At 40.8% G+C, this 27,338-nt stretch overlaps 3 protein-coding genes across 6 annotated transcripts in view; 2 read left to right on the plus strand and 1 right to left on the minus strand.

Moving 5' to 3' along the window:
- Positions 1-602: 602 nt before the first annotated feature.
- Positions 603-8,068, plus strand: LOC129369763 (multidrug and toxin extrusion protein 1-like). 3 transcript variants are annotated; one of them, XM_055045379.1, is made up of 17 exons: positions 603-766; positions 1,253-1,354; positions 1,560-1,628; positions 1,742-1,890; positions 2,030-2,072; positions 3,289-3,333; positions 3,417-3,514; positions 3,593-3,690; positions 3,800-3,913; positions 4,509-4,576; positions 4,853-4,961; positions 5,046-5,121; positions 5,536-5,605; positions 5,684-5,816; positions 5,952-6,046; positions 7,044-7,145; positions 7,780-8,068. In XM_055045379.1, the coding sequence occupies exons 1-17, from the start codon at positions 659-661 to the stop codon at positions 8,053-8,055; spliced, it is 1,755 nt and encodes a 584-aa protein (XP_054901354.1). In that variant the 5' UTR covers positions 603-658; the 3' UTR covers positions 8,056-8,068. The 3 variants fall into 3 exon arrangements, with proteins under 3 accessions (XP_054901354.1, XP_054901353.1, XP_054901355.1); XM_055045378.1 differs by having other exon boundaries at positions 5,536-5,816; XM_055045380.1 differs by lacking the exon at positions 603-766 and having other exon boundaries at positions 1,276-1,354; positions 1,539-1,628.
- Positions 8,069-9,641: 1,573 nt separating this feature from the next.
- LOC129369767 (multidrug and toxin extrusion protein 1-like) lies at positions 9,642-15,569 on the plus strand. The gene is made up of 17 exons (XM_055045383.1): positions 9,642-9,755; positions 10,038-10,139; positions 10,663-10,731; positions 10,815-10,963; positions 11,786-11,828; positions 11,929-11,973; positions 12,077-12,174; positions 12,270-12,367; positions 12,461-12,574; positions 12,657-12,724; positions 12,825-12,933; positions 13,015-13,090; positions 13,646-13,715; positions 13,833-13,965; positions 14,070-14,164; positions 15,035-15,139; positions 15,264-15,569. The coding sequence occupies exons 1-17, from the start codon at positions 9,648-9,650 to the stop codon at positions 15,567-15,569; spliced, it is 1,788 nt and encodes a 595-aa protein (XP_054901358.1). The 5' UTR covers positions 9,642-9,647.
- slc47a3 (solute carrier family 47 member 3) overlaps positions 10,053-27,338 on the minus strand; it is a 52,200-nt gene continuing 34,914 nt past the window's right edge. Inside the window, exons 14-17 of one of the 2 annotated variants that reach the window (XM_055045385.1) lie at positions 17,745-17,877; positions 17,548-17,642; positions 17,413-17,455; positions 15,788-15,987 (exon numbers count right to left, since the gene is read on the minus strand). In XM_055045385.1, coding sequence (XP_054901360.1) covers positions 15,788-15,987; positions 17,413-17,455; positions 17,548-17,642; positions 17,745-17,877 — 471 coding nt within the window. Of the gene's footprint in view, positions 10,163-15,787; positions 15,988-17,412; positions 17,456-17,547; positions 17,643-17,744; positions 17,878-27,338 lie in introns of those variants that run through there. The other variant, XM_055045386.1, reaches the window with a different exon arrangement.

Raw genomic sequence — 27,338 nt, forward strand, 5'->3', positions numbered from 1 at the left:
CATTCTCCTTATCTGTTTTTTGCATGTTGTCACATGTTGTATCCATTAAGATTTCATGATCGAGGCCAACACAGAGTGATGGAAAACCTCTGAAGTGAAAGGAAAGTGTGATAGAGGTTTTTACAATACATCGTTTTAGTTACTTTAAAACTGTCTTCAGATTTCACACATTTGTAATGAAAACACAGCTAATGTGGAAGGACCATAGAGCCACTTATGGCTCCAGCGCCACAGGTTGAAGACCTCTAGCCCAGTGGCTCACAAAAATTTTCAACATTTTTTTTCTGTCAGGTTATTTCTCCTAAAAATAACACAACAGGAAGTAAAGAGCAATCCTGGCTGTGTGAATGTGTGAAACATGTCAGTTGCGTATGTCATTCCAGATGTCTTTGTTCATCACCTTATTTGCCCATATGAAGGTTTATTCTGTTGGGCTTACTATGTACTGCTTAATGTGTAAATTATGTAATCTTTGTTCGTCCGACCTAACAAAGTGTTAAGCGACCGTGAGTTGATCAATTAGTAACTTTTTTTCCCCACATTCAAACACCTTTCCAGAGCGTCACTGGACAGCATCAAAACCTAAGAGCATGACAGAGAGGACAGATGTTTAAAAAAACATCTAATAAAACCTGCTTTAACATCTACTGCTGCAAACATGGATGCGTCCAGTGACAGGCTTTTCTGCTGCAGATGGGTGCGCAACAAGGTTCCCACGGCCTGCAGGGATGAACTCTACCACATCCTGAGGATGACAGGGCCTCTGGTAAGGAACGCTTCAATTAATATATATTCGTTTTTGAGTGGATCAAGATTTTTCTTGGAGAATTGAGTTATAATGATGTGTTTTTAGTCACTGCAAGATTCATGTTTAGTGGGGTTGTGTGTGTGAGTGTGTAAAGCAGGGTTTTTTTTATCCTTGTGGGGATCTATATTAAAACATAGATGTGGGGCCCACTGCTTTTTGTGGGGACCGTTCTTGGTCCACGTGAGGGGAAATGCTGATTGGTTAGGTGTTAGAGTTAAGGTTTGGGTAAAAGTCAGGTTGTAGAAAATTGATTAGACGTCAATGTAAAGTCTAATCAAGACATAAAAACACAACTGCGTGGGTGTGTGTGCATGTGTGCATGCGTATGTGTGTGTAACGACAGCTGTCCAGACTAATTGGAGTTATGATAGATAGAATATGAAACCTTCTGTCTCATATGTGTGTTAGTGCCACCTGTTCCATGAATCTTGTTTGCGTTTGTAGCTACTCTCCAAAATTCTCCATTACCTGCTTCCATTTGTTGTCACAATGTTCTGCGGACGCCTGGGAAATGATGTGATGGCTGGTTATGGATTAGCCTCCTCAGTAAGTGCTCATATTCTATCATGTTTTTAAAATACGTTTTTTAAGCATAAACACAAAAATGACAGAGATGTGACTCACATTTTACTGACACTTATTAAAACTAATGTTTTAATCAACGTAAGCTGTCATAAGTAGTGAAAATATTAGCAAAAAACAAGGAGCGCCTCAGTAAAGTGTGCAACAGTATGCTTTGAATTGATTCCAGGTCATTAACGTCACCACTGCAGCCACGGGATGCGGTCTGGGTCTGGCATGCGACACGCTGGTGTCCCAGGTTTGAAAACTTGTTGTTAATATGTCTTGACTCGCTTTTAACTGACTCCACATCCTAACTATTCATTACTGCACTTCGCTGAATGATTACTGCCGCCTGTGCGGTGCTGCCAGACGTTCGGGGGTAAGAACCTGCTGCGGGTGGGAGTGATCCTGCAGAGGGGCATCATCATCCTGATGCTGTTCTGTCTGCCCTGCTGGGGGCTGCTCATTAACGCCGAGGCCATCCTGCTGTGCATGGGGCAGGAACCTGAGGTGGCGAGGTAACTACATGAAGCTGTAGCTGCTCAAAACGCCAAGTCATTATTTATTTGTAGCAAAATCTGAACATTAACATTGTGTGCTAACATATTGCAGTGAACAATTTGGTAATAAGTTTTGAGCACTGTTTCTTATTTTCAGAGTAGCCCAGCTGTATATAACAGCTTTTATTCCTGCAGTACCAGTAAGTTTTTACCTTTTTTTGACACGTTGAGCCTTGACTTCCTGTGATTTGTAATTTTGTAGTTAGCTGGAATATATTCATACTCCTTTCACTGTTCATTATGACGCAGCCAAAACATGTGCAGTTCTGGCTGCAAATGTTACAGGCATCAACCGATGTTGGCGTTACAGACCAAGACAAAATACTTTTTTTTTTATTTGCATAGTTCCAAATCACAACAAATGTTGTCACAAAATAAGTACATAATTGTGAAGTGGAGAGAAAATAATATCCACTTCAAATTGTTGTGCACATTCATATTGATGACCTTTTTCTCAGCTACCCAAAGGACTAAACCATCAGTTAACAACAGGAGTCAAAAAGAAATGGACACTGAAACATCTCACACAGTGCAGCCTATTCAATTCAATTCAAGAAAAAAGTTTAAATAACAGAATAATAATGCAAATTGCAGAGTGGTTGAAGAATGAAGCAGCGTGAGAAAAAATGAGTGGTCAGTTTGTCGTTCAGCACCCTGAACATATAGCAGCATAGAGTTTATTAGAAAATGGAACAACTGCAAAATTACCAACATGTGTTACTCCACTGAGTCAAATGATAACTCTTGAGGAACTTGAGAGGTCCATACTCACTTGGATGATGTTTTCAATTTGAATTTTTGGAAGAGCAAACAGGTGGAAGAAGATAATCTTGTCAAAAACAAAATACTAAAATTAACCTTTTCAGTGCCACATATGGATGTTTTAAGCAGGGACAGGGAGGCTGATCAGAGTTGAAATGTAAATGTATGGAGCTAAAAACAGGGCAGCCCTGTCACAAAGCCAGGCAGAAACTGCAAGGAATTTTATACTAGGCAAATGTTTTACCTTAACAATCCTAAACATACAGCCACAGCTAAAAAATAAAAAAATATATATAAAAGAATGACTTCAATCCAAGAATCTTTATTAAAAATGGTCTAAAGTAACATCCAGACCTAATTTTTATTGAGATTCATCTAAAGGAAGTTCAGAAATGCTCTTCTTTGAAAATAAATAAATCAGTGTCTGATTTGCCTGGATGGCTAAAGCTCACAGACACATGCACACATCCGAAAAACCGATTGTAGCAAAAGGTACAAAGAACTGGCAAAGGGGTTGTGAATAACCTAGTTAGGCTCTGGATACAGACCCTATCCTGCCTACAACGCCAATTTCATTCTCTTCTTTTCTCTTAGGCCATGTTTCTATATAACCTTCAGGTGTCCTATTTGCAGAACCAGGCAAGTTGTGACGTATTATAACTCCTATAAGAATAATGTCTAAACTTGTGGCACTACCAACACCTGCATGCTTGTGTTTTTAGGGAATAATCATGCCCCAAATGTACACTGCTTTGTTGGCGAACATTGCCAACCTGGCAACAAACTTCACCTTCCTTCACTGGATGAATCTGGGCGTTGTGTAGGTGTTCCTTACACGTCCCAAAACAGTTACTCACAATCACATAAGGGTCTGAGTGTGACCCGCCTCTCTTTGCAGTGGTTCTGCAGCGGCCAACACTCTCTCGCAGATTTATATCTGTGTGTTTCTGTTTGCATACATTTGGTGGAAGAAGCTACATGTGAACACATGGGGAGGTGAGCAGTCAGTGCTTTGACCTACTGTCTTCCTTTTTGTTTTGTTTTTTTGGTTTTTGGCTTCACATAACTCATCAAAGGATAAATAGGAGTCTTCCTCCCCCTGCAGGCTGGTCTGTGGAATCACTGCAGGAGTGGGGATCCTACATGAAGCTGGCCATCCCCAGCTTGTTGATGGTTTGCTTTGAGTGGTGGGTGTATGAGTTTGGAGGATTCTTTGCAGGTAATTTTGCAGTGGACAGCTGGCATCAACCAGTTCGCTTCTGTCAAAAACCATTTCGAATGAAAACCAGTAGCAGAGACTGGGGGTACGGAGAGGCATTTTTGATATTTAGGAAAACTTCATGAAGGCGACATTAGTTTGGTGATTAGCTTATATATCTGAATTTATTTCAGGATGTTGTTCTTCCCTTCAGACAATCACAACAAGCAGAAACTAAACTGTTTTGGTAATAAAGCAATAAAACAAATGGCTCAACTTACCCCCAAAACTACAATTTCAACTTTATTTGTGTCCAGAGCTAAAAGGCTACTTTTTATGTTCCTGCTCATATTTAGCATAATTGACATATAAAACAAAATTTGAAAATATCTGAATACATTTTTTATGAAACTTATGATTGAATTCACATTTAAGAGTGGAAATGTTTTACTTTCTTCTTTTTTAAGGAATAAAAGTCTAACAACTTTACCTTCACAGTCTCAATTATCTAACTATTTGGTCACATGATCAATGTTGTCTAGCATCAAGGAATGGCTAAATTTACCCCTGTCTCTCTGTCATCTCCCATATTTATTTATTTTTTTGTAATAATCAGGAATGCTGAGTGAGGATGAACTGGCAGCCCAACATGCTGTGGTGATGATCGCTTTCATCACTTACATGGTGAGGCTTATGGAGTTCAGAATCCCATATTTTAGGGATTCTGAATTGTACGTTTCTCAAACAATAATTGTGGATTGACCTCAGCATTTGCAGACAAACCTTTCATGTGTTTATTTTAATTATTTTTATGTTATTGTTTATTTAATAGTGACAGATAGATGATCTGTCACTATCTGAATTTTCATTGATCATAAAATTGCACAATTTGACAGGTTTTTTGTTAATCCCTGTAATGTCAGTTATGTGTTTTATATTTCCATGTTTTGGGATCTGCAGTTCCCTCTTGGGATTCAATCTGCGGCCTGCGCGCGTGTGGGCAACGCTCTCGGTGCAGGAGACACCGCCAGAGCTCTCCTCGTTTCCAAGCTGTCACTCAGTCTGGCAGGTGAGGTCAAACATTTGTCAAATGAATCATATTGTTTTCATTATACTTTTTTGATAAATTTGTAATTTCTCTTTTATTTTCCAGTTTCCTTTGCTCTCGTTGAAGGCGTTGTGCTTGGCTGCACTAAAACAGTCATCGGCTACCTCTTCACGGCTGATGAGTGAGTCTGTACATTTAAAGCCGCAGTATTGTAACGTTTATTAAAAAAAATGTTTTTTACATATTTGTATGCTATGACAGTATGTCGTGCCACACACAATCTGTGAAAATATCAAGCTCCACAGCCAATCAGAGACAGGAAGAGGGTCTTAGCGATGTCAATCAACCTCATGTATGCGGTGCCAAATGTGCCTTTGGAAGGGAAGCAACTTACTGTCACAGGAAAACTACTCATCCACCTTCATCAGTGGTCATGCTAACTAGCTTGAGCATTCAGAACAGGCTATGCTAGCTGCAGCTAGTAGAGAGCATGGAGTTACATTAAAAGATAAATGTTACAAACTTTAAATGTTCTCATTTGTAAAAATTATTTTGCAATGGAAAGTGAATATTTCAATGTGAACCTTTTTTTCAGGAATATTGCAAGAATTGTGTCGAACTTGATGACTGTGTACTGCTTCCTCCAGCTCTTCGACGGCCTTGTGGTGAGTCATTGTATGCAGAGCAAATCTGTTTGTTGCACTGAGCCAAGAGTCTCACATGTGCGTCTCCTGTCCTCTCAGTGTGTGTGCACCGGCATCTTCTTGGGCACAGGCAAACAGAGGATACCAGCTGTGGCCAATTTCATTGCATACTACTGCGTGGGGCTGACGATGAGCGTGGTTTTGATGTTTGTCGCAAAGCTGAGAATTTCAGGTGAGTCTGTGAAGTGAAACCGACTCGCTGTTTTCACCAGCGTTTAGGGCAAATTAGTGTTTGCACAGGAAACGAAGGTTGTAACAAGTGAGGCCTGCTGTGCTTCTGACAGAACCATTTGTCTTGTCTCTGCAGGGTTTTGGCTCGGGCTGCTCATTTGTGTTGTCCTGCATTCCACTTTCTACATCATTGTGATCTTCAGGTTGAACTGGAAGAAAATGACAGAGGAGGTATTCTATCTTTCTAGTAGTTTGACAATTATTACACTGTGTTTAAATTATGATGCAAGTCAAATTTTCTCAGATTTTCTTAAGTGGTCAATGCAAATGATGGTCAGCATAATTTTCAAGTCATGAACTATTGACTTGAGCTTTATGACCTGGGTCATAAAAAACTCATGTAACGCACGTTGGAGGCAAGCAACTCCTTAGCAACCGTCATGACAGTTAGTTACCTATCAAGATCAGCTACAAAGTTCCCAGAAATGTGACGTCACAGGAGAGATTTGTATTCAGCTCCAGTCCTCTTGACAATTCTTCTCTTCCACAAAAGCCAGGTCTGTGGAGTGCAGGACTGGTTACATGAGCAGATTCTCCCACCCTTGTTGTGAATCTCTGCAGTTTCTCAAGAGTTAGAGTTGCTTTTCTGACGGTGCTCTTCTTCCTCAGCCTGTCAGTTCAAGTGGACAGCCATGTTCTGATAGGTGTGCAATTTTGGCACTGCTTCCATTTTCTGATGACTGATTGAACATTTCTCTGTCAGAGGTCTAAAAGTGACGGATGTTATTTGACAACGTGACCCTTCACTTTCAGGTTGTGTTCACTGGTCTTTGTAATTCTGTTTGTCTTCCAATATTAATAAAAACAACAACAAAACCCCTCAGAGGCCTTCAGATACGATTAATATGTCTGGATTAATACTAAGATTTAACGAGAACTGTAAACAGTTCTGAACAGGTTCCTTGCTCTCATAAAATTTCTCAAAGGTGAATCTTATTTACATGGCTGTTCAAGACATTTGGGAGCACCAGATTTTATTTAGGAGTATTTGAATAAAAGAGGTTGAATACAAATAAATGCCATACTTGTTTTTCTTTTATTGTGAAAAGAAATGCAGAAAACCAAGCATCCTTCGTCCTTCATTGCTCATGACCAATTATGCATAAAGCATAACTGTGCAATTGGTAAAAAGCTAATTGCTCAATGTCGGTCATGCTTTTGTTTCCAGGCAGTAAAACGGGCCATGAAAAAGACTCACCTGACTCTGTTAGGAGCAGATGACCCGTCAGACAACCGCACAGTTCACGGTCAACCACCAAGCAATGGAAATGTAAGTCATCAGCTATTTTTAAAGGGGCAGTATCAAGTAAAATTGACTTTTTTGAGCTTTACATCATGTTATAATGTTAATCCCTCGACAAGAACACACCTGGGGTGTTGATTTGACTCTTTCACACATGTTTGAGAAATCGTTTATGCTCCTTTGGCAGCCATTTGGCTGTGCCAAATGCTTGGGTGGCCCTAGCTCCGCCTTCAAGAGCTAGTTCTTGAAGGCGGAGCTCTTCCTCCTCTGAGCTGTAGGTTTCAAGCTACCAAACTAGCCAGCAGTAATTAGCAGACAGCTGTTGAACTGCACGTCAGCTGAGCTTGTCATACGAGCTACTTCTCAGCGCAACGCTGGTAAAAATGTTGTTGAAGGGTTAATAGAGGAGCCATGTTGTGATCACTTCCTGAAAGCGGACTTTCAGAAAGAGCAAGAGATCTTAAAGAGACAGAGACCCAATTTCAAGGTATTAAATATCAAAGTCAAATTTTTATACATACATATATACAACATTTTTATAGCAACTGAAGGTTACTTTATTTACTATAAAACAGCACTATCTGCCTGGAAAACACAATTCTGCTCCTCTAGCAGTCTAAAGCTGATTTGCTATCAATTCCCTCAATGTTTTCATTTTAAGTTCACCGAAGGTTACACACCTGTGAAAACCCAGCAACATGACGGGAACAGTGAGACCCGTGTTGAGCAGGAGGCCAGACGGCAGAAGAGCGGCCGCCTCTCCACCACCCAGCTGGTCATCAGGCGAGGCATCACCATGGTTACGGCGCTGGCCTTTCTGGCGGTGGGAACAGCCGTCCACTTCCTGGTCCGCTTGCCGGAAATCGGAAGCAACTCTACTCTTGACTCAGTCAATACAACATTTACTCCTCACACAATTCCCTCTCTGGAATCTTAATTCTCAGTTAGAATTTGAGTATTTATGGACTAAAAACAGGTTATTAACGTGCCTTAAATATATTATTTGATTTAGAAATAAAATAGTATGTTTCTTCACCAAGTTATTTCCACAGACACTTTATCCTGCTTTGGGCTTTCAGAGGTTAAAATCACATTTGTCGCCTAACAAAAGACGAACTTAACCTCGACGATCCATTAAGCAGAGATCGTGTCATGCTTGTGATTATGGGACTTCTCAGAGCAACTATAAAAATAACAAACCCTAACCGCAAGTAAACACATCTCTAATTAGCCTGTGGTTTGTTAAAATGTAAACACTCGTTTAATCTGAGCCAATAAAAGCTAGTTGTTTTAAGTTGACGTTGTATGTCCTTTCAGCGTTCGATTTGAGTGTATTTGTGTCGTGGAGAATCATAAAGCGTTTTGGAGCCATTGCCAATAAGTTGTACGACCGTCCTACACTACCAATTTGGTCACTGAATCTCCTAAAATTGAAGCAAACAGAGGAAGGGAAACTTTGACTATTCCTCTTTTCACAATCACTGTCGATTTCCCAAAACTCTTGGTTCTTTTCTCATGGTCTCCTCTGTTCACATGAAAGGTTTTTTTCCTTCTTGTCCCCAAAACAATTTGTGGTAAGCAGCACCTCACAGTTGCTATGGACATTAAAACTGCAGTTAGTAACTTTTGGAAAACATGTTCAGTTTTAATGCACTTATTTATTAAAATGTCATGATGACATGACAGTATAGTATGAGACAGATAATCTGTAAAGAAATGCATCTCCTCTGCCTGCTGCCTTCTCGTGGTCCTACTGCAGCTCGGTCTGGAACAACCAATCGCAGCCAGGAGGCGGGTCTTAGCGCTGTCAATCAAATGATCTGCCTCCCATTTTAAAAAAAATCACACACAGTAAGATGCTAAAATGTCATTCTTTGTTCAGGCTGATGGCATTTGGTGAGTAAATGACTTTATTTAACCTCATGTGTCACAATTAAAATTATTCTGAACTTTGTGATGAAAGTTCTGCCTGCAGATGTGGGCAAGTTTCTGTACCTGTGTTATTGTAGCAAAATCCTCACACATGGAGATCAACACTCATCTGCCTTACTGTAAAAGCATGTTTTCTTGTCTTTCCCATCTTCCTTTCTAATTGAAAGACTCTTTTGAGAGGGGCATTTCGTCTAATTCCTGAATGTGACATCGAGGCACATTCATTCTGTCACTGCTGTGCTGAGTAGAAAAGGAGCCAATCTTCCAATGAAGTGATAAAAATCTGATTCTTGCTAGAAATCCCCTTCCCCTCACCAGAACAAGTTCATTGTCCCTTACATGTTTCATTACCTGGATCTGAACACTCCCCTCTTTTCAACTCTCCCCCTAACCCCCCCGATTTCGCTCTCTGTTGTGATTGCAGAGTTTTCTCGTCTTTGTTATTCAATCTCTGTTGTTTCAGCCGGCTCTGGCCTACCTCCAGGGAAGCTGTGATCACAGCAAGAGCTCCATCCTTGGCATCATCCAGAGCACAACAAAGACACGCATGTTGGAGGAAAAACAAGGAGCTGCGCTGGAGGGACGCACACTTGAGACATGGAAGCGTCCAGCGACAGGCTTTTCTGCTGTAGCTGGCTGCGCCGCAGGGTTCCCTCGCCCCACAGGGAGGAACTGTACCACATCCTGAGGATGACGGGGCCTCTGGTAAGGACCCGCACTGCCTGCATGCCCCGTTCTGACCGTGTAGGGTACGCCAGACCTTCGACCTTCTCGGCCAAAGAAAGACCGAAGAGGTGCAAGCCTCACAGGCAAGACGGTATCTGGAAGAATTCAGTCGCTGACTGCTGAAGGATTGGGGTGAAAATGGCACCGTCAAAGTTCATTTATCAAATCCAAAGCTGTTAACAAGAATTAATTGTGTTTACTGTAACATCATCTGCCAGCTGGTGGCTGCTTCACCTTTGATGTTAGCATTTTTCTTTCCAGCTGCTGTCTCGAATCCTCAATTACCTCCTGCCTTTTGTGGTCACAATGTTCTGTGGGCGTCTGGGAAACGACGTGATGGCCGGCTACGGCTTGGCTTCTGCTGTAAGTGATCAGACTCCTGGAGGCTGATTGGAGAAAAAAAGGACACGTGATTATGCACTGCACAAATCACAAAAAAAGTATTTTTTGGTCAACATTTTCTAGTGCACACATCCTAGCACACGTACTAATTTTTCAGTAACTTTCCAGCAAGATATAGGAGCATGTTCAGAGTCAAATGTAAAAGTGTTAATTCCACTGGCAGATAATTTACATTTACCACTTTGGGAAAAATTGTTTATAATAACTGAAATAATCTACTGGTTATTATAGCACTTTTTCATCAATGTTGAGGAGTCACTGACTTTAAACAAGCTTCTATCTTTTGCCAAAAAAGTTACTTGTTTTGTTTTATTTCAACTGTACTAAAAAAATTTGCAGCATAAAATACTTTGTAAGATTTCATCTTATAAAATCCTAACAACAAGAGGACAGAAATGACAGATGTTTTTCAATGTATTGCATCAAACCTTTGCTGTTAATAAGTGAAAGGAACGTGACTCAAAACAGTGTGGATTCCTTTCAGACCATTAATGTCACCACTGCAGCCACAGGCTACGGTCTGGGACTGGCGTGTGATACTCTCATATCTCAGGTCTGGAAGCCATTTTGTCCTATGACAGTTTCACAGGCGCTTCTTTCAGGTCTGGAGTTTGAAATGCGTGTGATGTGTGACAGACGTTTGGGGGCAGGAATCTGCTGCAGGTGGGGGTGATCCTCCAGAGGAGCGTCATCATCCTGCTGCTGTTCTGCCTGCCCTGCTGGGGGCTGCTCATCAACGCACAGCCCGTCCTGCTGTGTGTGGGGCAGGACCCTGAGGTGGCCAGGTACCTCACTGTGATAAACGTGTTGCTCTGCGTCCCATCAGCAAGTTTTATCAAGCAAACATTAACCCTCTGTGGGCCAAGAGAAGACAAGGGCCTTTGTCGTCCAATGCTGTCCATAAAGGATGTCGCTCGTGCGTCAGATTTAGGGGTGTACCTGAAACGCCCAGACACAAAGGTTCCACCCAGAATAAAAGGATGCGTTTAATTGCCTTCTGGTTTTTAATCGGTCCAAATCGATGTCATAAATGTATTGAAATTAACATGTTAACGTCCTGGTACAGCACTCAGTTATTATAGTTTTCTGGAGCTTATAGCTCACTTTATAGAAATGATTGCATACTTTATGAGTTTGTATCATTTGTTACTTTAGCGATTGAGAAGAACTCTTTTTGCTCCCAAACCGTAACCTGTCGGTTCAAACAAATGACCTCCAAGTTACACAAACGCTTTTTGCAAGTTACAGAAAGTAACTTCTAATTTCTGAAAGGCGTGAGGCTGTTTTATTTTTTCTCTCTATCTATTATGATGAGAAAATATGCAAATTGTCTTTAAAACGTGAACATCAAAACTTTGCAATTTTAAAACTGGAATGATGAGCAAGAGTTTCGGCACGTTCACATGGAATTTGCTCAATTTCTCTATCAAGATATTTGAACGTATAGCTGGGCAAAATTATCATTTATCATTTGTTAAATGACATTTTTTTTCAAATCTGAGAACATTTTTAAACAATATAGTGGGATTTTTTTTTAAAAAAAAAGGCTTTTCAGATGAATAAAAACCAGTTGTTTCCTCACCTAACCTGGTTGTATCTGTTGACAGAATTGCTCAGCTCTATATAACAGCTTTTCTTCCCGCTGTGCCAGTGAGTCACACATTCATTCTAACAAACACAAATCAGTGATTTTTCTTTTTACCAGTGTCTGTGTCATAAAGTAATAATAATAAAGCGTCTTTCTTTTTAGGCAATGTTTCTACACAACCTTCAGGTGTCTTACCTGCAGAACCAGGTGTGTCCAGAGGTTTAATGCAAACGCTGTTTATTAAAATGTTGCAAATCTTGTTGCAATCATGCTCATTTTAATAGATTTCTTTTTCTTTTTGCGTACTTAGGGTATAATCCTGCCACAACTCTACTCTGCCGCTGTGGCAAACGTAGCAAATGTGGCCACAAACTATTTCTTGCTTTACTGGCTGAACCTGGGAGTCAGGTCAGCATGCACACTCACTTCCAGACAAATGTAAACAGAACGAGAACGCTCCCTTTCATCATCTCACTGCTGGTGTGTGTGTGTGTGTGTTGCAGTGGCTCTGCTGCGGCAAACACTCTGTCTCAGATATACATCTGTTCTTTTCTGTTCGCTTATATCCGGTGGAAGAGGCTGCATGTAAAAACATGGGACGGTGAGAGACAGTGTCACCAACAGTGGTGGAAATGTTTGGAGATTTTAAACAAATGTTTCAAAGACATAAATGGGTTTGTGTCGCCCCCTGCAGGCTGGTCTGTGGAATCACTACAGAACTGGGGCTCCTACATGAAACTGGCCCTTCCCAGTACCTTAATGAAGTGTTTTGAGTGGTGGGTTTATGAACTTGGTGGCTTCTTTGCAGGTAATATAGATAAACACATCATATATAATAATAATGATTTTAAAAAAGACATAGAACATTGCTGTTTGTTTGTAACGATCAGGAATGTTGAGTGAGGACGAGCTGGCAGCTCAGCACGCTGTGATAATGATCGCTTTCATCACCTACATGGTAGGACCGACTGGACCTCAGAGCAGTGCAGACTCATTTTCCAACAGTTACCAACTCAAACTCTTTTCCACACTTTATGTTGGAATTCCTGAACACACAGTTTCCACTCGGTCTTCAAGCAGCGACGTGTGCTAGAGTGGGGAACGCTCTGGGCGCAGGGGACCAGGCCAGGGCCCTTCTGACCAGCAAGGTGTCCCTCTGTCTTGCAGGTCAGTAAAAACGTCTCCAGCACAGATTTTTCCATCTCTCGCGGGTGTCGCTTGTGAGATTCCTCAACTCTTGTTGTGCAGCTACCTTTGCGGTTGTGGAAGGAGTCGTGCTGGGCTCCTCCAAGACGGTGATCGGCTTCATCTTCACGTCCGACGAGTGAGTCTGTCAGCTCGAGTAACTCCTCCAGATGTTGAAGCTCGTTAAGTGAAGCTGGACTTATTCGTCAAATTTGGTGACCTAACGACACCAAATTTCGTTTCATAATTTTTTGTTTGTGTCGCCGTCGACTTAGAGAGATGGTGACAAATGTTTCCAGAGGTCATCAAAGGTCAACCGGCCTCCCCCGCACATTTACAAAATCAAATGAAACAGGGTCAAGGCAAGCTACTGTGCTATATTTGCACAGCAAAAATCATTTGTGGCTTTATAATTTTTAAGATAAAAAAAATAAATAAATTCAAACAAAATTGATATCAATTAATAGTGCTAAAACCTTTGAGGACCACTAATAAATATGTCATTAAATGCGGTGACAACCTCTGGAAAGGTTTATGAATATCTTTAAAATGACAGCGGCGCAAACGAAGAATTTTCTTCAGCATGACCAATTCTGTGTCAAACTTCACGCCTTCACTCAGGTCTACTTACTTTTCAGTAAGTAATACTCAGTTTAAAACACTATTTACTCACATGGCTCAATCTTGCTTTCAGGAAGATCATAGGTCTGGTCTCTCATTTGATGAGCGCCTACTGTTTCCTTCAGTTCTTTGATGGACTTGTGGTGAGTCTTAACGCTGCTTTTCATTTATACTCTTAAGCATTTGCTTCAGGAATGTCCAGCCTGAGACTGTCAGAAAGTAAAGCTGCATGCAGGCTGACATACGTTTCATGCCTGCAGGGGGTTTGCACTGGCATCTTCTTGGGCACAGGCAAGCAGAAGATACCTGCTGTGGCTAACTTTGTGGGATACTACTGCATAGGCCTCACACTGAGTGTCACTTTCATGTTTGTTGCAAAACTGAGAGTTTTAGGTATTTAAACTCTGGTACTTCTTTGTAGATTTTTTTTTTTTTTTTTTTTTTATGAGAAAAAAAGCCATTTTGAACTTACCCACGTGGTTCTTTTTACCGCACAGGTTTTTGGCTGGGACTGCTGGTTTGTGTCATTTTGCAATCAACTTTCTACATCATAGTTATCTTCAGACTGAACTGGGAGAAAGTGACAGAGGAGGTATGGTAAACAGCACATCGTGTCACATTGCACCTACAAATTTTAAAGTGCTTTATTGAAGTTCAACTGTTGTTGGTGGCAAAATCAACAGCTGGGAAGAGCGCATGTTAAGGTGAATTGACCAATATCCTGAGAATATTAGGAACATGAGCTAATGACAGCAACAGCAAACATTTAATCGACTTCACCAAACCTACGCCAGAGACAAATGGATAGATTTTTAGTACTTTAAACTATGTTGAGACTGGAAAACAGGAAGTATTGAATTATTTTAAAGTATGGATTTTTAGAAAATGAATGTGAAGATGCTCTACTGCAAAATCCAAGGAGTTCTGCTTTGTTTTTACAGGAGGCTAAATAAACTGCAGTCACAGCAGAAAATAGTTCATATGAATGCTTCTGTTAAGAGTCCAAACCTAAATCAAATTTGGAAATGGTGACAAAGTTTTGGAAATATGTTTTCACGAAGGCTTTCCATCCACTGGAGCAGAACTCTTTGCAGAAATGTTCAATCTCCAAGTAGAGCCTCACTCAGAGACAAACAAAGCACATGCAATAGCAGTAATGGGGTGGTGTACAATGTTTTGACTCAGGCATGCTCTCTAGAAATACCTGCTACTCTTTTCATGTTTTTACATTTGTACAAACAAATCCCCCCAAAACAGAAAAACCATGATCACTTCTGAGTGTAGCATGTTTCTGTTCCTACTTCCCAATAAAGGATGTGGATGTTTGTGGTTGCAGTGATAAAATGTAAAACAAAGTTCACGGGGTGAAAATAATCTTTCAAGGGTCACATAAATCCTCAGAGAGAATGTGATCCTTTGTGCTTGAGTAGAAACTTTCTGACGTTCTGTACTTCCCTTAAAGGCTGTGAAACGAGCTCAGAAAACCACCAACATGACATTAATAAGCCCCTCTGGGCTCACGGACACTGAGGGAACTGCTGCAGGTCAGACGGCCTACAATGAAAAAGTAAGTACACTGAGATTTAAAACATTTTCATCATCAGTTTAATTTTGTTGCATGAATTAACATCCATATTTTGGTCTTTAGCAGAAGAAAATGAACAGATGTGTGATGATATTCTTTTTCACAGTCAACAGATGGATACATATGTATCAGTACAGAGGATCAGGATGGCCATGCTGAAAGGCCAGATGGCCGTGAGGTCGGACAGACAGACTGCCGCCTCTCCACCACTCAGCTGATCATCCGCAGAGGCCTCGCCGTGTTAGCTGCGGTGGCTCTGCTAGCTGTCGGAGCGGTCGTGCACTTCCTTGTTCCTTTGCCAGAGTTCCGGTCTGCAGAGGGCAACGGCACCGCGGCAGGTCGGATCAATGCAACCCAACCTCCTGATCCAATTTACTCCACTGTGCTGGTCCCTAATGGACAGTCAAAGTGATGGCAATACGTGACTGTAACGATCCAGATACTAATTAGAGATTACTCTTCCAGAGAACAATCTCGCTTTAAAATCATATTCATGCTACTTTTGCTCTTTCCGTTTTCCCTTTGCTTCCTGCTGAGCATCTTTCGTCTTTCCCCTGTCCGCTGCATCTATGTTTTGCTTTGCGGTCGAGTCAAAGAACTTTTCTCACTCACTGCGATGACTACTCATAGTCAAGTAACCAAGTTCGTGACTAGCAGGTTTATGATGATTCCAGTAGCCAGGATCAATAGCATGCCAGCCAGAGCTAAACCTCTTCGCAGAACCAGGCTCCTGAAGGAGGGCTGGACTTCCAGAGAAACCTCTTCTGTGGCAACCAGATCCATGGTGTCTGTCACGCTTATCGAATGCTCTGTGTCTTCTGATTGGGGACCTGTTCATACACATGTGGAAGGCAGACATTTAGACTCTTTTGGAATATGATGTGAAACTGTTTGCTTGTCTGAAGCTTTATTAAAACAGAAGGGACCAGCTAATGAGGACTAAAATCTGTTAAGCGTCACCTGAGACCTGGACAACGTGATTCCAATGGTTGTGGAAACTTACATGTAGAAAAAGCAAAATAGTTTCCCCCCCAGGTTAGAGTCAAACCATTGGGTTTGAACTCGTTTACACTGTTCATCAACATGCTTGAGAAGGAGCTGAGGGGAAGAACAGTTCTTTTGATTTGCTATGAGATACATGTGGTGACAGCTGGGTGAATGGCTGAATGTCCTGTGAAGATTTGGGGTCCTCTGGACTTTTACCATTTTTACCATAGGAAGAACTGCTGCTTATTTTGTGAAAGTCAACTGCGGAAAGTAGCTTCTGGCTGCCTTGTTGCAAAAGTTTGTACAGTAAGCATTGATGGTTATACACATAGCAGTTTGTACTTTCCCAGAATTTAAAGTGTTTTCTTTCTGGAACATTAATTCTACTTGTTGAACTTGGAGCTTACTTTGCTGTACTTATAGTTTCTGAACTTAGAGGTTACTTCCCAGATATTAGGAATTACTTCTGAAAACCTGGCTTATCTACTAAATTTTACCCCTCTTACACTTTTACAATCGTTCTAGACTGGAAGAATATTGGACCCCTGGAGAGTGTCTTCAGGGATGTCTGGCTTTATAGGCTACTATTAGAATGACTTAGCAAAATGCTTAACTGTGTTAAACATTAGGGAAGTGAAAGTTTTATGGCACATTATGTGTCGTCTTTTAATCTTTAACTGAAAATCATAACATTCTCAGAAAATGAGACATTTATATGAACTAAACCGTTACTGAGACGATGCCCGTGAAACGTCTGACAACTTTCCTGTGACTAAAACTTACATTTTAACTTGCAATATAACTCGTTTCCCTCTCTCTTGGTTTTACCCAATGATAGCCAATGAATAATCATTTCCCAAGGTAAACAAGGCTCCATCATTTCCCTCTGATGGTGATCACCTATCACATTGTCTGTTTTCTCTTTTGAGTGACCCTGGTCTGACCTTATGATCAAAACCAAAGAAAAAGCAGAACTATTGCTCTCTTCTTTTCAAGCTTCCTGACAATACTGATTGTTGGTCTTGTTTAAGTTTTTTCCCCCATTTCTTTGTTGCTGGGGTCTGGTGATTTTGGATTAAGGCTATAGGGAAGACACTGACTCTACAACCTTCTTTGGGCTGTTGTAGGTTACTGTTAATGACAAACAATCTGCTGTCTTTGGTTAATAAATGTATATGTTATTCATGACTGCATCATGTTGACGGTCTCATTATTGATAAAAATCCTCCACATGAATGGAGAAAAGTAGAAAAGCATCTCTTTCTTACTTGTGTCTGAAGAACAGCCAATCACACCTGCTCTGATCCGAGCCTGAAAGATAAAATCATGTTTAAATCTGTTATTGAAGAAAAAAAAAATCTTTGGTGTATTAGAATAAGCAGCATTTAACTTGAAACGCAAACCTCTGTTGTGGCTGTCTGCCAGTTCATCCTGAGCAGATAGAAAATGAGGAATGTGGATTGCAGAGTTACACAGGTAAACAGGCCAGTCCATAGACCTGGGAAGAAAGACATGATACATCATGTCAGATCAATTTTAAAATCCAAACAAAGACTTAGAATTTAATTGTTTTGAGATACTTTTGAACTTTAAATCTCACCTTTTATTCCTTGTTTGGCAGCAAACATCAGAGGGATTCCAATAGGAAATCCGATGCCATAAAATCCCAAGAAATAGCAAATAGCCCCAACTCTCTGTTTACCCGCTCCTCTGATGACCCCACCAGAGGCAGCCTGGTTGAGTAAAAGTGTAAAAGAAACTATTAGACTTCACAAAAAGTGAAATCACAAAACCCCTCTAAACATGGCAGGTTCTTGTGATATAAAAATTTAGACTGATTAGGGTGAAATAAAGCAAAAATAAACATTTTCTCTAAAAGGAAGACAACCAGTGCTTGCCAAAAAGTTCTACAGCTTCTTCAGTCTTCCTGTTGGACGAATGGAAGATCAGGCAAAAAGTTTTTATCTTTTATCTGTGCCAGTTTTTATGTCAGCATCATCGACATCGTTCTTTTACTGATCACAGTTCTCACCTTTGCAGAATACATACAGTGAAATGCTGTTATTTCTTTTGTAACCTTCTCCTGATTGATGCTTTTACACAATGAGATATTTTCAACCATTTATAACAATTTTTGCAAACTGTGGTTTGAGCTGCAACACACATCTGAGAAAAGACAGTCTAAGATGTTTGTCTTGGTGGAATAAATGTGAGCACAATTATGCAAATAAGCTATGTTTTTTTCCATAAACAGATTTGGTTTTTACGGTACGTAAACATAAAAAACCTGCGGCTTATAGTCCGGTGCGGCTTGTATATGTACAAATCATGCAATTTAGCTTCTGCGGCTTATATTCAGGTGCGGCTAATAGTCCGGAAAGTACGGTATATGCCAGCGTCTATATATATATGTATGTATATATATGTATACATATATGTATGTATATATATATATCCGTCAATGTTATTTCTCAACCATTGAGAAATAATGGTTGAGGAACCATTATTTCTCAAAATATATATTTAAAAGTTACATTCTGCAGCTATAATTTCAGTCAGGAAGGACAAGAGCTGCTGCTGACTAACACACCGGTTGTTACGTGGTAAAAGGTATAGGAGACAAGTTAATATATTAATATCTTGGTGATTTTCCTTAATTAATTAGACGCTGGTGAAATGGAGGCAGTCTGTAGCTAAGCTAACAATGCTAATTGATAATCTTACCCACCTCTCTTGGAGAAAAACTGGATTACAAATTGACTCCTTTTCCTTAATATAATTAATTTTGTAATTGACAGGGCCCCATTTTTTTTCTATGAAGGCCTGTGGGCATTTTTACACAACACGATGAAAGGCTGGCTTTGTTAAAAAAGCAAGCTAAAAATTCTTAAATGCAAAACTAATTAAGAAAACAGACAACAAAACTGGGACACTCTAAACTAATAACAACCGCTAACAAATCTGAGAAAACAGAAGAACTGTAAGAAAACTGACAATATTAGGTATTGATCCTTTACAGGTAACCTCACTCTCTCAGAAACTCGGCCACGACCAACGTCAAAACAACCAATGCCTTCCACTTTATCACATGCAAAACCTCACCAAATTTGACCCAAAATCCCCCCTCAGGAAAATGTTAGGATGGAGTCGCAAGCGGACGTGGCCAATCTGCTCTACAGTGCCACCTATCGCGAGTTTAGAAGAACTGCAGGTCGTAGAAATCTGAAACTCTATACGTAGGCAGATCCCTCCACCCCCATTTAGAAAAAAAGTCTGTTGACAGTACCCCCTAAGATGCACAGGGAGGCGGCCATTTTGGGTCAAATGTCAAATTTTACCTGATTTTAACTTTTACTCGTGTCAAAGTTTAACAAAGTCCTCCTAGGGATTTAAGGCATGGGGTGTTAAAAATTATCAAAAAAGATGGACTTTTTGTCTTAAACTTTAACCTAGCCTTTGAGGTACTCCTGCCAGGTCAGTTCTCTGACGGCTGGCATATGTTTACAATTTGTCACGCTTCCTGCTCCTCCAGAAACATCACACATTCTAGAACAACTAAACAGTCTAACTGTTCATAAGGACAATGATTAGTGTTAATGCAAGTTATTAATTTAAACCTATCACTCATGTTTTGACCGCGCTGCACCAAACTCACTGAAATCGATCCTTGTCCACCCCCCGACAGGAATGTGGTCCAATATTTGGTGTGTGTGGCCCAATTCCTCCAACACACCCAACAATATCCTTAAAAATCATCCACTTCCCTCAATCTATCATGTCTAACCCGACCCTCTCTTATGAATTATGATCCTCGTCCGGTAAACTGTTAATTTCGAAAGAAATCATGACCCTACCTTTGAAAGACCTCTTTGGTACCTCAAAGACTCTGGTAGCGGTGCCTTTCAGAGACCTCGGTGATGAACTAAGAGCTGGGACCACTGAAGCCAAGGCATCTGCTGTGAATTCAGCAAAAACCTGGGCTGCAATGTCGGCCGCAGATACATCTTCCCCAGCCGGGGCAGATGCTTCTGCGGCTTGTCTCTGGCACACAAGGTCTTCCGTCAACTTTGAGCAAACCTCCCCCGCCGGGTCGGTTTGCTCAAAGTTAGTACCGTCAGACTCAGTACTGTCTCGTGTCGTCAGGTCTCCGTCTGCTGTCTCGCAAACAGCACACGGAGCCGTCGGTTCATGACAATCCTGCCCAGCCGGGTCAGTTTGTCTGGAGACAGTACCGTTTTTTGCGGTACTCTCTGGTAGGGTCACGATCGGGTCTAATTCTACAGTCCCTAAGATGTCCGTTGGTTTGGAACAAACCTCCCCAGCCGGGTTGGTTTGTTCCTCCTCAAAATCCTCAAAGTCCTGTGAGTCCTTAGAATCCGGCAAGTCCTGACAACCTCCTTCGTCCTCCTCAGGAAGGCGATAATCAAATAAATTATTCATGGCGGTGCAAACGGCGTATCCTACGCCCCAACCCAGTGGTATCAAGAAAGGCACAAGTGCGCTCAAACAAGACATCGTTGTTCGCAAATCTTCTCTGAAAGCTGTCTGAATCCTGACTGAAGCACTGAGATTCCTACTGTAGAATTTCTTTGTCATTGATGACCTCATCAGTGACCTCACTGGACTTCAAGGGCAAGGTATTGCCTCTGGTCATCGCTATGGAAACGATATCAGTTCTGCAAGACTCAAGCTGAAATAATGACTAAATATTTTAAAAATAAGTAATATTTTATTTATTCAACAATAGATTTCTATATGATTTAATTATTGCATTTGTGGTTTTCCATACCTGCTGTGGCATTAACAGCCTTAAGCCATTTATCCACTGATATTTTTGAACACAATCTTATGGTAAGCTAATTGTAGCTTCGCACTCTGAGCTCACGTCACATTATAAATATTTACATGCAATAAATTGACATTTATTAAATATTTACAATATTTTGCAAGCGATATATCTACACTAACTACTCATCTGCTTTTATTTTGACACAGTGTGAAAGAACCACACTGATGAAAATGTAATAAATGTTGGGCATCCTGATCTATTGATATTGCTATTGATTTACTTTCCAATCATAAGTAGAATTTCTTTTTTTAATGTAGAAGTTGTCTTTTTTCTCTAAAGATCAGGAAACTGAAACAAACAATTTCAAAATAAAATGCAACAAAACTTCTCTGAAATGGTTCAGAAAGTCTAATTATTTTAAATATGATGTAAAACAAATAAAGAACGATTATAGAATTAGTCTGAAAAGATCTGCGTTTATGGATTAGGATTTTTTTCTCAGTATTGGGGCCAATACAGATGTAAATATCGGTTTGGTACATCTCCAAAACAAACTATTTTGAATAAAGCGGAATAAATACAATTTTTTGTTTGATTTGTAGTGAATAAATCCATTTTGTTTTATGCTTGAAACCCATCCAGTGTGGCTGAAATAATTCACCTCTTTGAAGAAAAAAAATCCCTCACCATAGATTTAAGAAACTTTTTGCGACTTTAGACAAATGCTTGATGTCAGTTATTGAGACAAAGGTTTAAAACGTACTTGTTTGTACTCAGATAATCTTTGTCTGACATAAAACATGTTTGCAGATCAGAAATTAGAAGAAATTTGTGAGAGCGAAAACATTTTTTCACAGCATCATAAGACAGCTTTTTAGAACTCCATGGTGCCACTTGGTGGATTAATGAAAAATTGTAAACGGATGAGAGGAATTAAAATTCAAATCCAAATTAAACGGCAAATTATAATTAGGTATAGCCAAATGTGCAGCAGCAGCTAGCAGGCGATTATCAACATATTGAAGTAAAGACATTATTTTTTAATATAAGTTTGTGACTGTATGTACCTGTGTTATTTTTCTCTTCACAGCATTGTTGTGTTTTTACTGTTGTTATTCTACGGTGATATTTTAATGTATGGTTATTTGTTGTGTATGATTGGATGTTTTTTTACTGCTTTTAGATGACAGGAAGTTTTATATTTTTGAGATTTTGTATTGACGTTATGTGATGTAAGTTTTTCTTCTTTTTGATGTGACTGGGGGAGACCAGTCTTATTCTTCTAGAAAGGTGTTTAGCAAGAGGTGGAGAGACGGAGATGTTAGGTAATGTCTGAAAGGGGGAATGTTAATCTTTCTGTTAAATCCTTATGTGTTTGCTCCCAGGTAAATATGGTCAAGTACTTTAGGTGATCTCTTTTTTAAGGAGATCAAAAGGGGGAATGTTGAAATAGAATTTTAAAAGGAGCACAATAGTACACAAGCTAACTTTTACGTTAAGATAAACTCAGATACAAATCCAAACTAAGACAACTGGTGACTCTCTGAACTTACATAAATTTCTAATCAGAAAGCAGTCTTATACTCCCTGAGGAGCATTTCAGACAGGGAGTGTATTGGCTATCAGGGCAATAAATTCTTTACTCAGGGTTGAATAGTTCAGGCAAACATTAAAAACTATAGAAGTCCGTTACAACATATAATCAAAAATATTAATATATTTCTTTAAGCATTAAAAAGCATGTTTTTAATTGGTTAGTTTTAGATCCAAACTTATAGTTAATATTAAGCAACAGATTTTGTGCAAATTTGTTTTAAATACCAACTGGTTTCTTGTTTAATCATTTTGAGGCAGAGATAATGTTCCAGATGCACGCCGTAAATCAGGTCGCCTAAGGAGGCTGGTACGAGAAGAGCTGGGTGTTTCAGTAGGTCTCAGAGGTAATAAAATTAACATTTAAGACAGCCCACACAAAGGAAAAACACACCTCCTAATGCATATATTTAAATGAGGGGAATACACATTCTTATAAAATGGTTTGTTTTACAGCAGAAGTTGGAATCTCTTTGTGCTGAGTGAGAGATTCCCAAAGGATACATTTTTTGTTTGTTTCTGTTTCCCTTTTTACTCAGGTAATTGTTTCTGCTTTGTCATGTCTTGGACTTTTGATAATCTAGGTGAGATGCTTATTGTAACATTCTTCTTGCATCGAATTTTCTCTGGATAAAACTCTGGATATCTGAAGTCTGACGTCGTATGATTGGTTTTTTTCCCTGCGCATATTGAGGCACAAGAATTCGGGATCAGAGGAATGAATTAACAAGCTAAATCAAGTTATTCCTCTTTTATAATTCTTAACAACATGATGCGACTCACTGCTGCATGTCTGGAATAACATGACGCCGGATTGCCGCAGACAATTATAAAACGCCAGCAGCCCCCACACCCTTAAGAACCTGTGTGACCGGTGGAGTTCTGCGTTGTGTGTGTGGTGATCGGATGAACCACAAAGCATCAAGTCTGGGTTTGGAGGCAGTCTCCGTTTATTGATCTGTCAATCGGGAGATATTAGCATTAGCACATAGCATGTGCTCCAGGTCTCCAGCCCAATCTATACAACATAACAATGTTATAAAGGAGTAATAAATGAAAATATTCAAACATATATAATGAGCACAGATGGAAAAATAAACCTTTGAAGAATATGAATGAAAGGGTTCCAATGGACCACAAAACTTGCCTCTCCCCAGTGGAACGAATGACAAAAGGGAAGAGGAAATGAATAACTTAACATTTATAACAGTCCTGGAGGACCCTGAACAAGAGAAGAAGAAAGTAAGGCGGAGCTGGAGGACCAAACCCCCATAACAGAGACAGAAGAACACAAGAACAGCCAGATGCAAACTGACAAATGCATTAAAGAAAACATTTTTGTGTAAATATATAACTATTAATATAGACCCAGTTACACCTGTCTTCCTCTATTTGCCTCCTTCTCCCCGGTTTCGCTCAAGTCTGCATCGAAAAAAGCCGCAAAAACGATTCTCCTGGTTCCAGTTGCTCTCTCCGTGGCGAATCAGCACTAATTTGAAGGCCGCCATGTTCAATGCTGCTCTGCAACCTTCGATCGTTAAAATAAATATAAACTATCAAGTTGATTCAAACAGCTGATGCTGGTGATGATGATGATGATGGTGAGCTGAGAGTTTGCAGCTCCAAGAAGCAGACAGGTCAAATGTTTGCCGTCAAGCGTTTATATGCTGGGGATTGGTTATCGTCTGACTTCCTGGTTTTTACATCCAATCAGAATCCGTCAATGTTATTTCTCAACCAATAGTAATGGAGGGCGTCATCAGATATGACCTTCATAATGAACATTGATTTTATTTTTCTAATCATTTAATCAAGTTAAAAATAATAATGCTGGAAGTAAAAAAGAAATAGTAATATAAACTATATCTAAATTGTGCTGATAAAAAATTTAGAACGTTTGTAAAAAAAATTATAAGGAAAGGTGTTCACTGTCTTTATTACAAAGTGCCATTAACAAGACAACTTGTTAATGGCACTTTGTAATAAAGACAGTGTAAGCGTGAGGAAATTTAAATATTTTAAAATGTCTAATTAACCTGTTAGAATATATATATATATATATATATATATATATATATATATATATATATATATATATATATATATATATATACTGACTGGATAGCTCAATACATAAGGCATCAGTATATCACCCGAGGGCAGGGTTCGAATCCCGTCTGGGTCCTTCGGCAAGACCCTTCAAGCTACTGCCTACCTCATACCATGAGAGATACTAAGTTGCGTAACATGCCGGCTCAGACGTCGCCCGGCCAAACAAGGTCTGCGTCAGGTGTTGGGGAACCAGAGCACCTTGATGACAAATGGGCTACTGGAACAAGACGGAAATGGGCGAGAGATGAAAATGTGGATCTGTTGGAATGCTACTACTCAAGTAACCCTAGTGAGAGAGGTTACATGCAAAGACTGGGGAAGGAATGGTTACTTCGACATCCCCAGTCAACACTAAGCGCTAAACAACTAGTAGCTCAGTGTTCCAACATCCGCAAACGGCAACTGCTATCACAACTTGAGATTGACGAGATACAACACAAATGCTACGGCAAAAGGGAGGAACCCGGATGTCAGAAACTGTGGGGACTTAACTACAAGTCCCCACCCAGTGAGGGGATACACGGCCCCAATGAGCGAAACAGAGCTGAACGAGACAGCTGCTGACCTGAGAGAGAGAATCATGACCCGAATGACAACCAGGCCTCCCCGGCGCCAATTACAACGGCTGAGTGAAGTACCATCAGAAAGTCTCATTGAGAATGTGAATGCAGCATTGAGAACGATCCCTACCAACACCATAACAGAAACCAATGAGCTGATCTACAACTCAGCATCAGTGATCCTTGAGATACTTGGCTATAAGAGCAACCATGAGACCCAATACCCACCATGGAAAAGACGGTTAGAGGCTAAAATCAAGGTAACAAGGAGGGAAGTGAGCCAACTGTCAGAGCTCCACAAGGGTACAATGAAAAGATCAGTACCCAGAAAGTACAGGCAGATGCCCATACCTGAAGCACTCGAGACTGCCAAACAGAGGCTCCAAGCCTTGTCCAGCCGCCTAAAGAGATACACAAGGGAGAATGAATCCAGAAGGATTAACCGGCTCTTCTCCACTCAACCAGCTAAGGTGTACTCTCAATGGCAGGTAACAATAACAACAGAGCAGACCCACCAAGGCTGGAGACGGAACAATACTGGAAAGGCATATGGGAAAGGGAGGCGTCCCACAACAGCAATGCACAGTGGCTGATCTCTCTACGAGAGGACCACAGCAACCTCCCTGAGCAAGCCCCGGTAACCATCACTGTGACAGATGTCCAAGAAAGAGTCTCAGGTATGAAAAACTGGACAGCACCAGGGCCTGACATGATCCATGCCTACTGGCTAAAGAAACTCACTGCTCTCCATGAGCGAATGGCAGCCCAAATGAACCAGCTGCTACAAAGTGGGACTCACCCTGAATGGTTAACTGAAGGGCGGACAATCCTAATCCAGAAGGATCCATCAAAGGGTCCAGTCCCACCCAAACCGACCAATAACCTGCCTCTCCACAACCTGGAAGCTCATGTCAGGCATCATAGCGGCCAAGATAAGCAAACACATGGATAAACACATGAGCACGGCACAGAAGGGTATCGGTGTAAATAGCAGAGGAGCCAAACACCAACTCCTCGTAGACCGCACAGTTGCCCGAGACTGCAAAACCCGACACACCAACCTGTGCATGGCTTGGATTGATTACAAGAAAGCCTATGACTCAATGCCGCATACTTGGATCATTGAATGCTTAGAGATGTATAACATCAACAGGACTCTGAGAGCCTTCATTGCAAACTCAATGAGGCTGTGGAAAACCACCCTTGAAGCCAACTGCAAACCACTTGCACAAGTGTCCATCAAATGTGGCATATACCAAGGAGATGCTCTGTCCCCGCTACTGTTCTGCATAGGCCTGAACCCCCTCAGCCAAATTATCAACAAGACTGGCTACGGATACAGACTCAAAAATGGGGCCAATATCAGTCACCTCCTCTACATGGATGACATCAAGCTGTACGCCAAGTGTGAGCGAGACATCGACTCACTGATCCACACCACCAGGATCTACAGCACTGACATTGGGATGTCATTCGGACTAGAGAAATGTGGTCGGCTGGTCACAAAGAGGGGGAAGGTCATCCACACAGAAGGGGTCTCACTCCCAGAAGGAACAATAGCAGACATAGAGGACAGTTACAAGTACCTAGGTATACCACAAGCAAATGGCAACCTCGATGAGGTCACAAGGAAAGGAGCCACAGCTAAATACCTCCAACGAATAAGGCAAGTCCTGATAAGCCAGCTCAATGGCAAGAACAAAATCCGTGCGATAAACAGCTATGCCTTGCCAGTAATCAGATACCCTGCTGGAATAATTAGCTGGCCAAAGGAGGAGATAAAAGCCACAGATATTAAGACCAGAAAGCTACTAACCATGCATGGAGGGTTCCATCCCAAATCCAGCACCCTGAGACTGTACACGAGCCGCAAGGACGGAGGCAGAGGACTAGTGAGTGTGAGAACCACTGTCCAGGACGAAACAACTAAGATCCATAAATACATCAGGGACAAAGCCTCAACAGACAATGTGCTCAGGCAATGTCTCAGACAACAGGGAACGGAGGTTGAGGTGCCAGAGATACCATCATGGGAGGACAAGCCCCTACATGGGATGTACCACCAGCAAATAACCCAAGTGGCTGATATCAGTAAATCCTACCAATGGCTGGAAAAAGCTGGACTCAAGGACAGCACAGA

Source organism: Poeciliopsis prolifica, unplaced genomic scaffold, assembly GCF_027474105.1.
Source record: "Poeciliopsis prolifica strain line A6 unplaced genomic scaffold, Auburn_PproV2 SCAFFOLD022, whole genome shotgun sequence".
Taxonomy (NCBI): Eukaryota; Metazoa; Chordata; class Actinopteri; order Cyprinodontiformes; family Poeciliidae; genus Poeciliopsis; species Poeciliopsis prolifica.

What these genes read in the sequence shown, in the direction of transcription:
- LOC129369763 (XM_055045378.1), top strand. Translation starts at nt 659, where the DNA reads ATGGATGCGTCCAGTGACAGGCTTTTCTGCTGCAGATGGGTGCGCAAC. An exon ending in TGAGGATGACAGGGCCTCTG is followed by an intron (nt 767 to 1,252) that starts GTAAGGAACGCT and finishes TTGCGTTTGTAG; the next exon opens with CTACTCTCCAAAATTCTCCA. An exon ending in GGAAGAAAATGACAGAGGAG is followed by an intron (nt 6,047 to 7,043) that starts GTATTCTATCTT and finishes TTTTGTTTCCAG; the next exon opens with GCAGTAAAACGGGCCATGAA.
- LOC129369767 (XM_055045383.1), top strand. Translation starts at nt 9,648, where the DNA reads ATGGAAGCGTCCAGCGACAGGCTTTTCTGCTGTAGCTGGCTGCGCCGC. An exon ending in AGTTCTTTGATGGACTTGTG is followed by an intron (nt 13,716 to 13,832) that starts GTGAGTCTTAAC and finishes TCATGCCTGCAG; the next exon opens with GGGGTTTGCACTGGCATCTT. An exon ending in AGACGGCCTACAATGAAAAA is followed by an intron (nt 15,140 to 15,263) that starts GTAAGTACACTG and finishes TCTTTTTCACAG; the next exon opens with TCAACAGATGGATACATATG.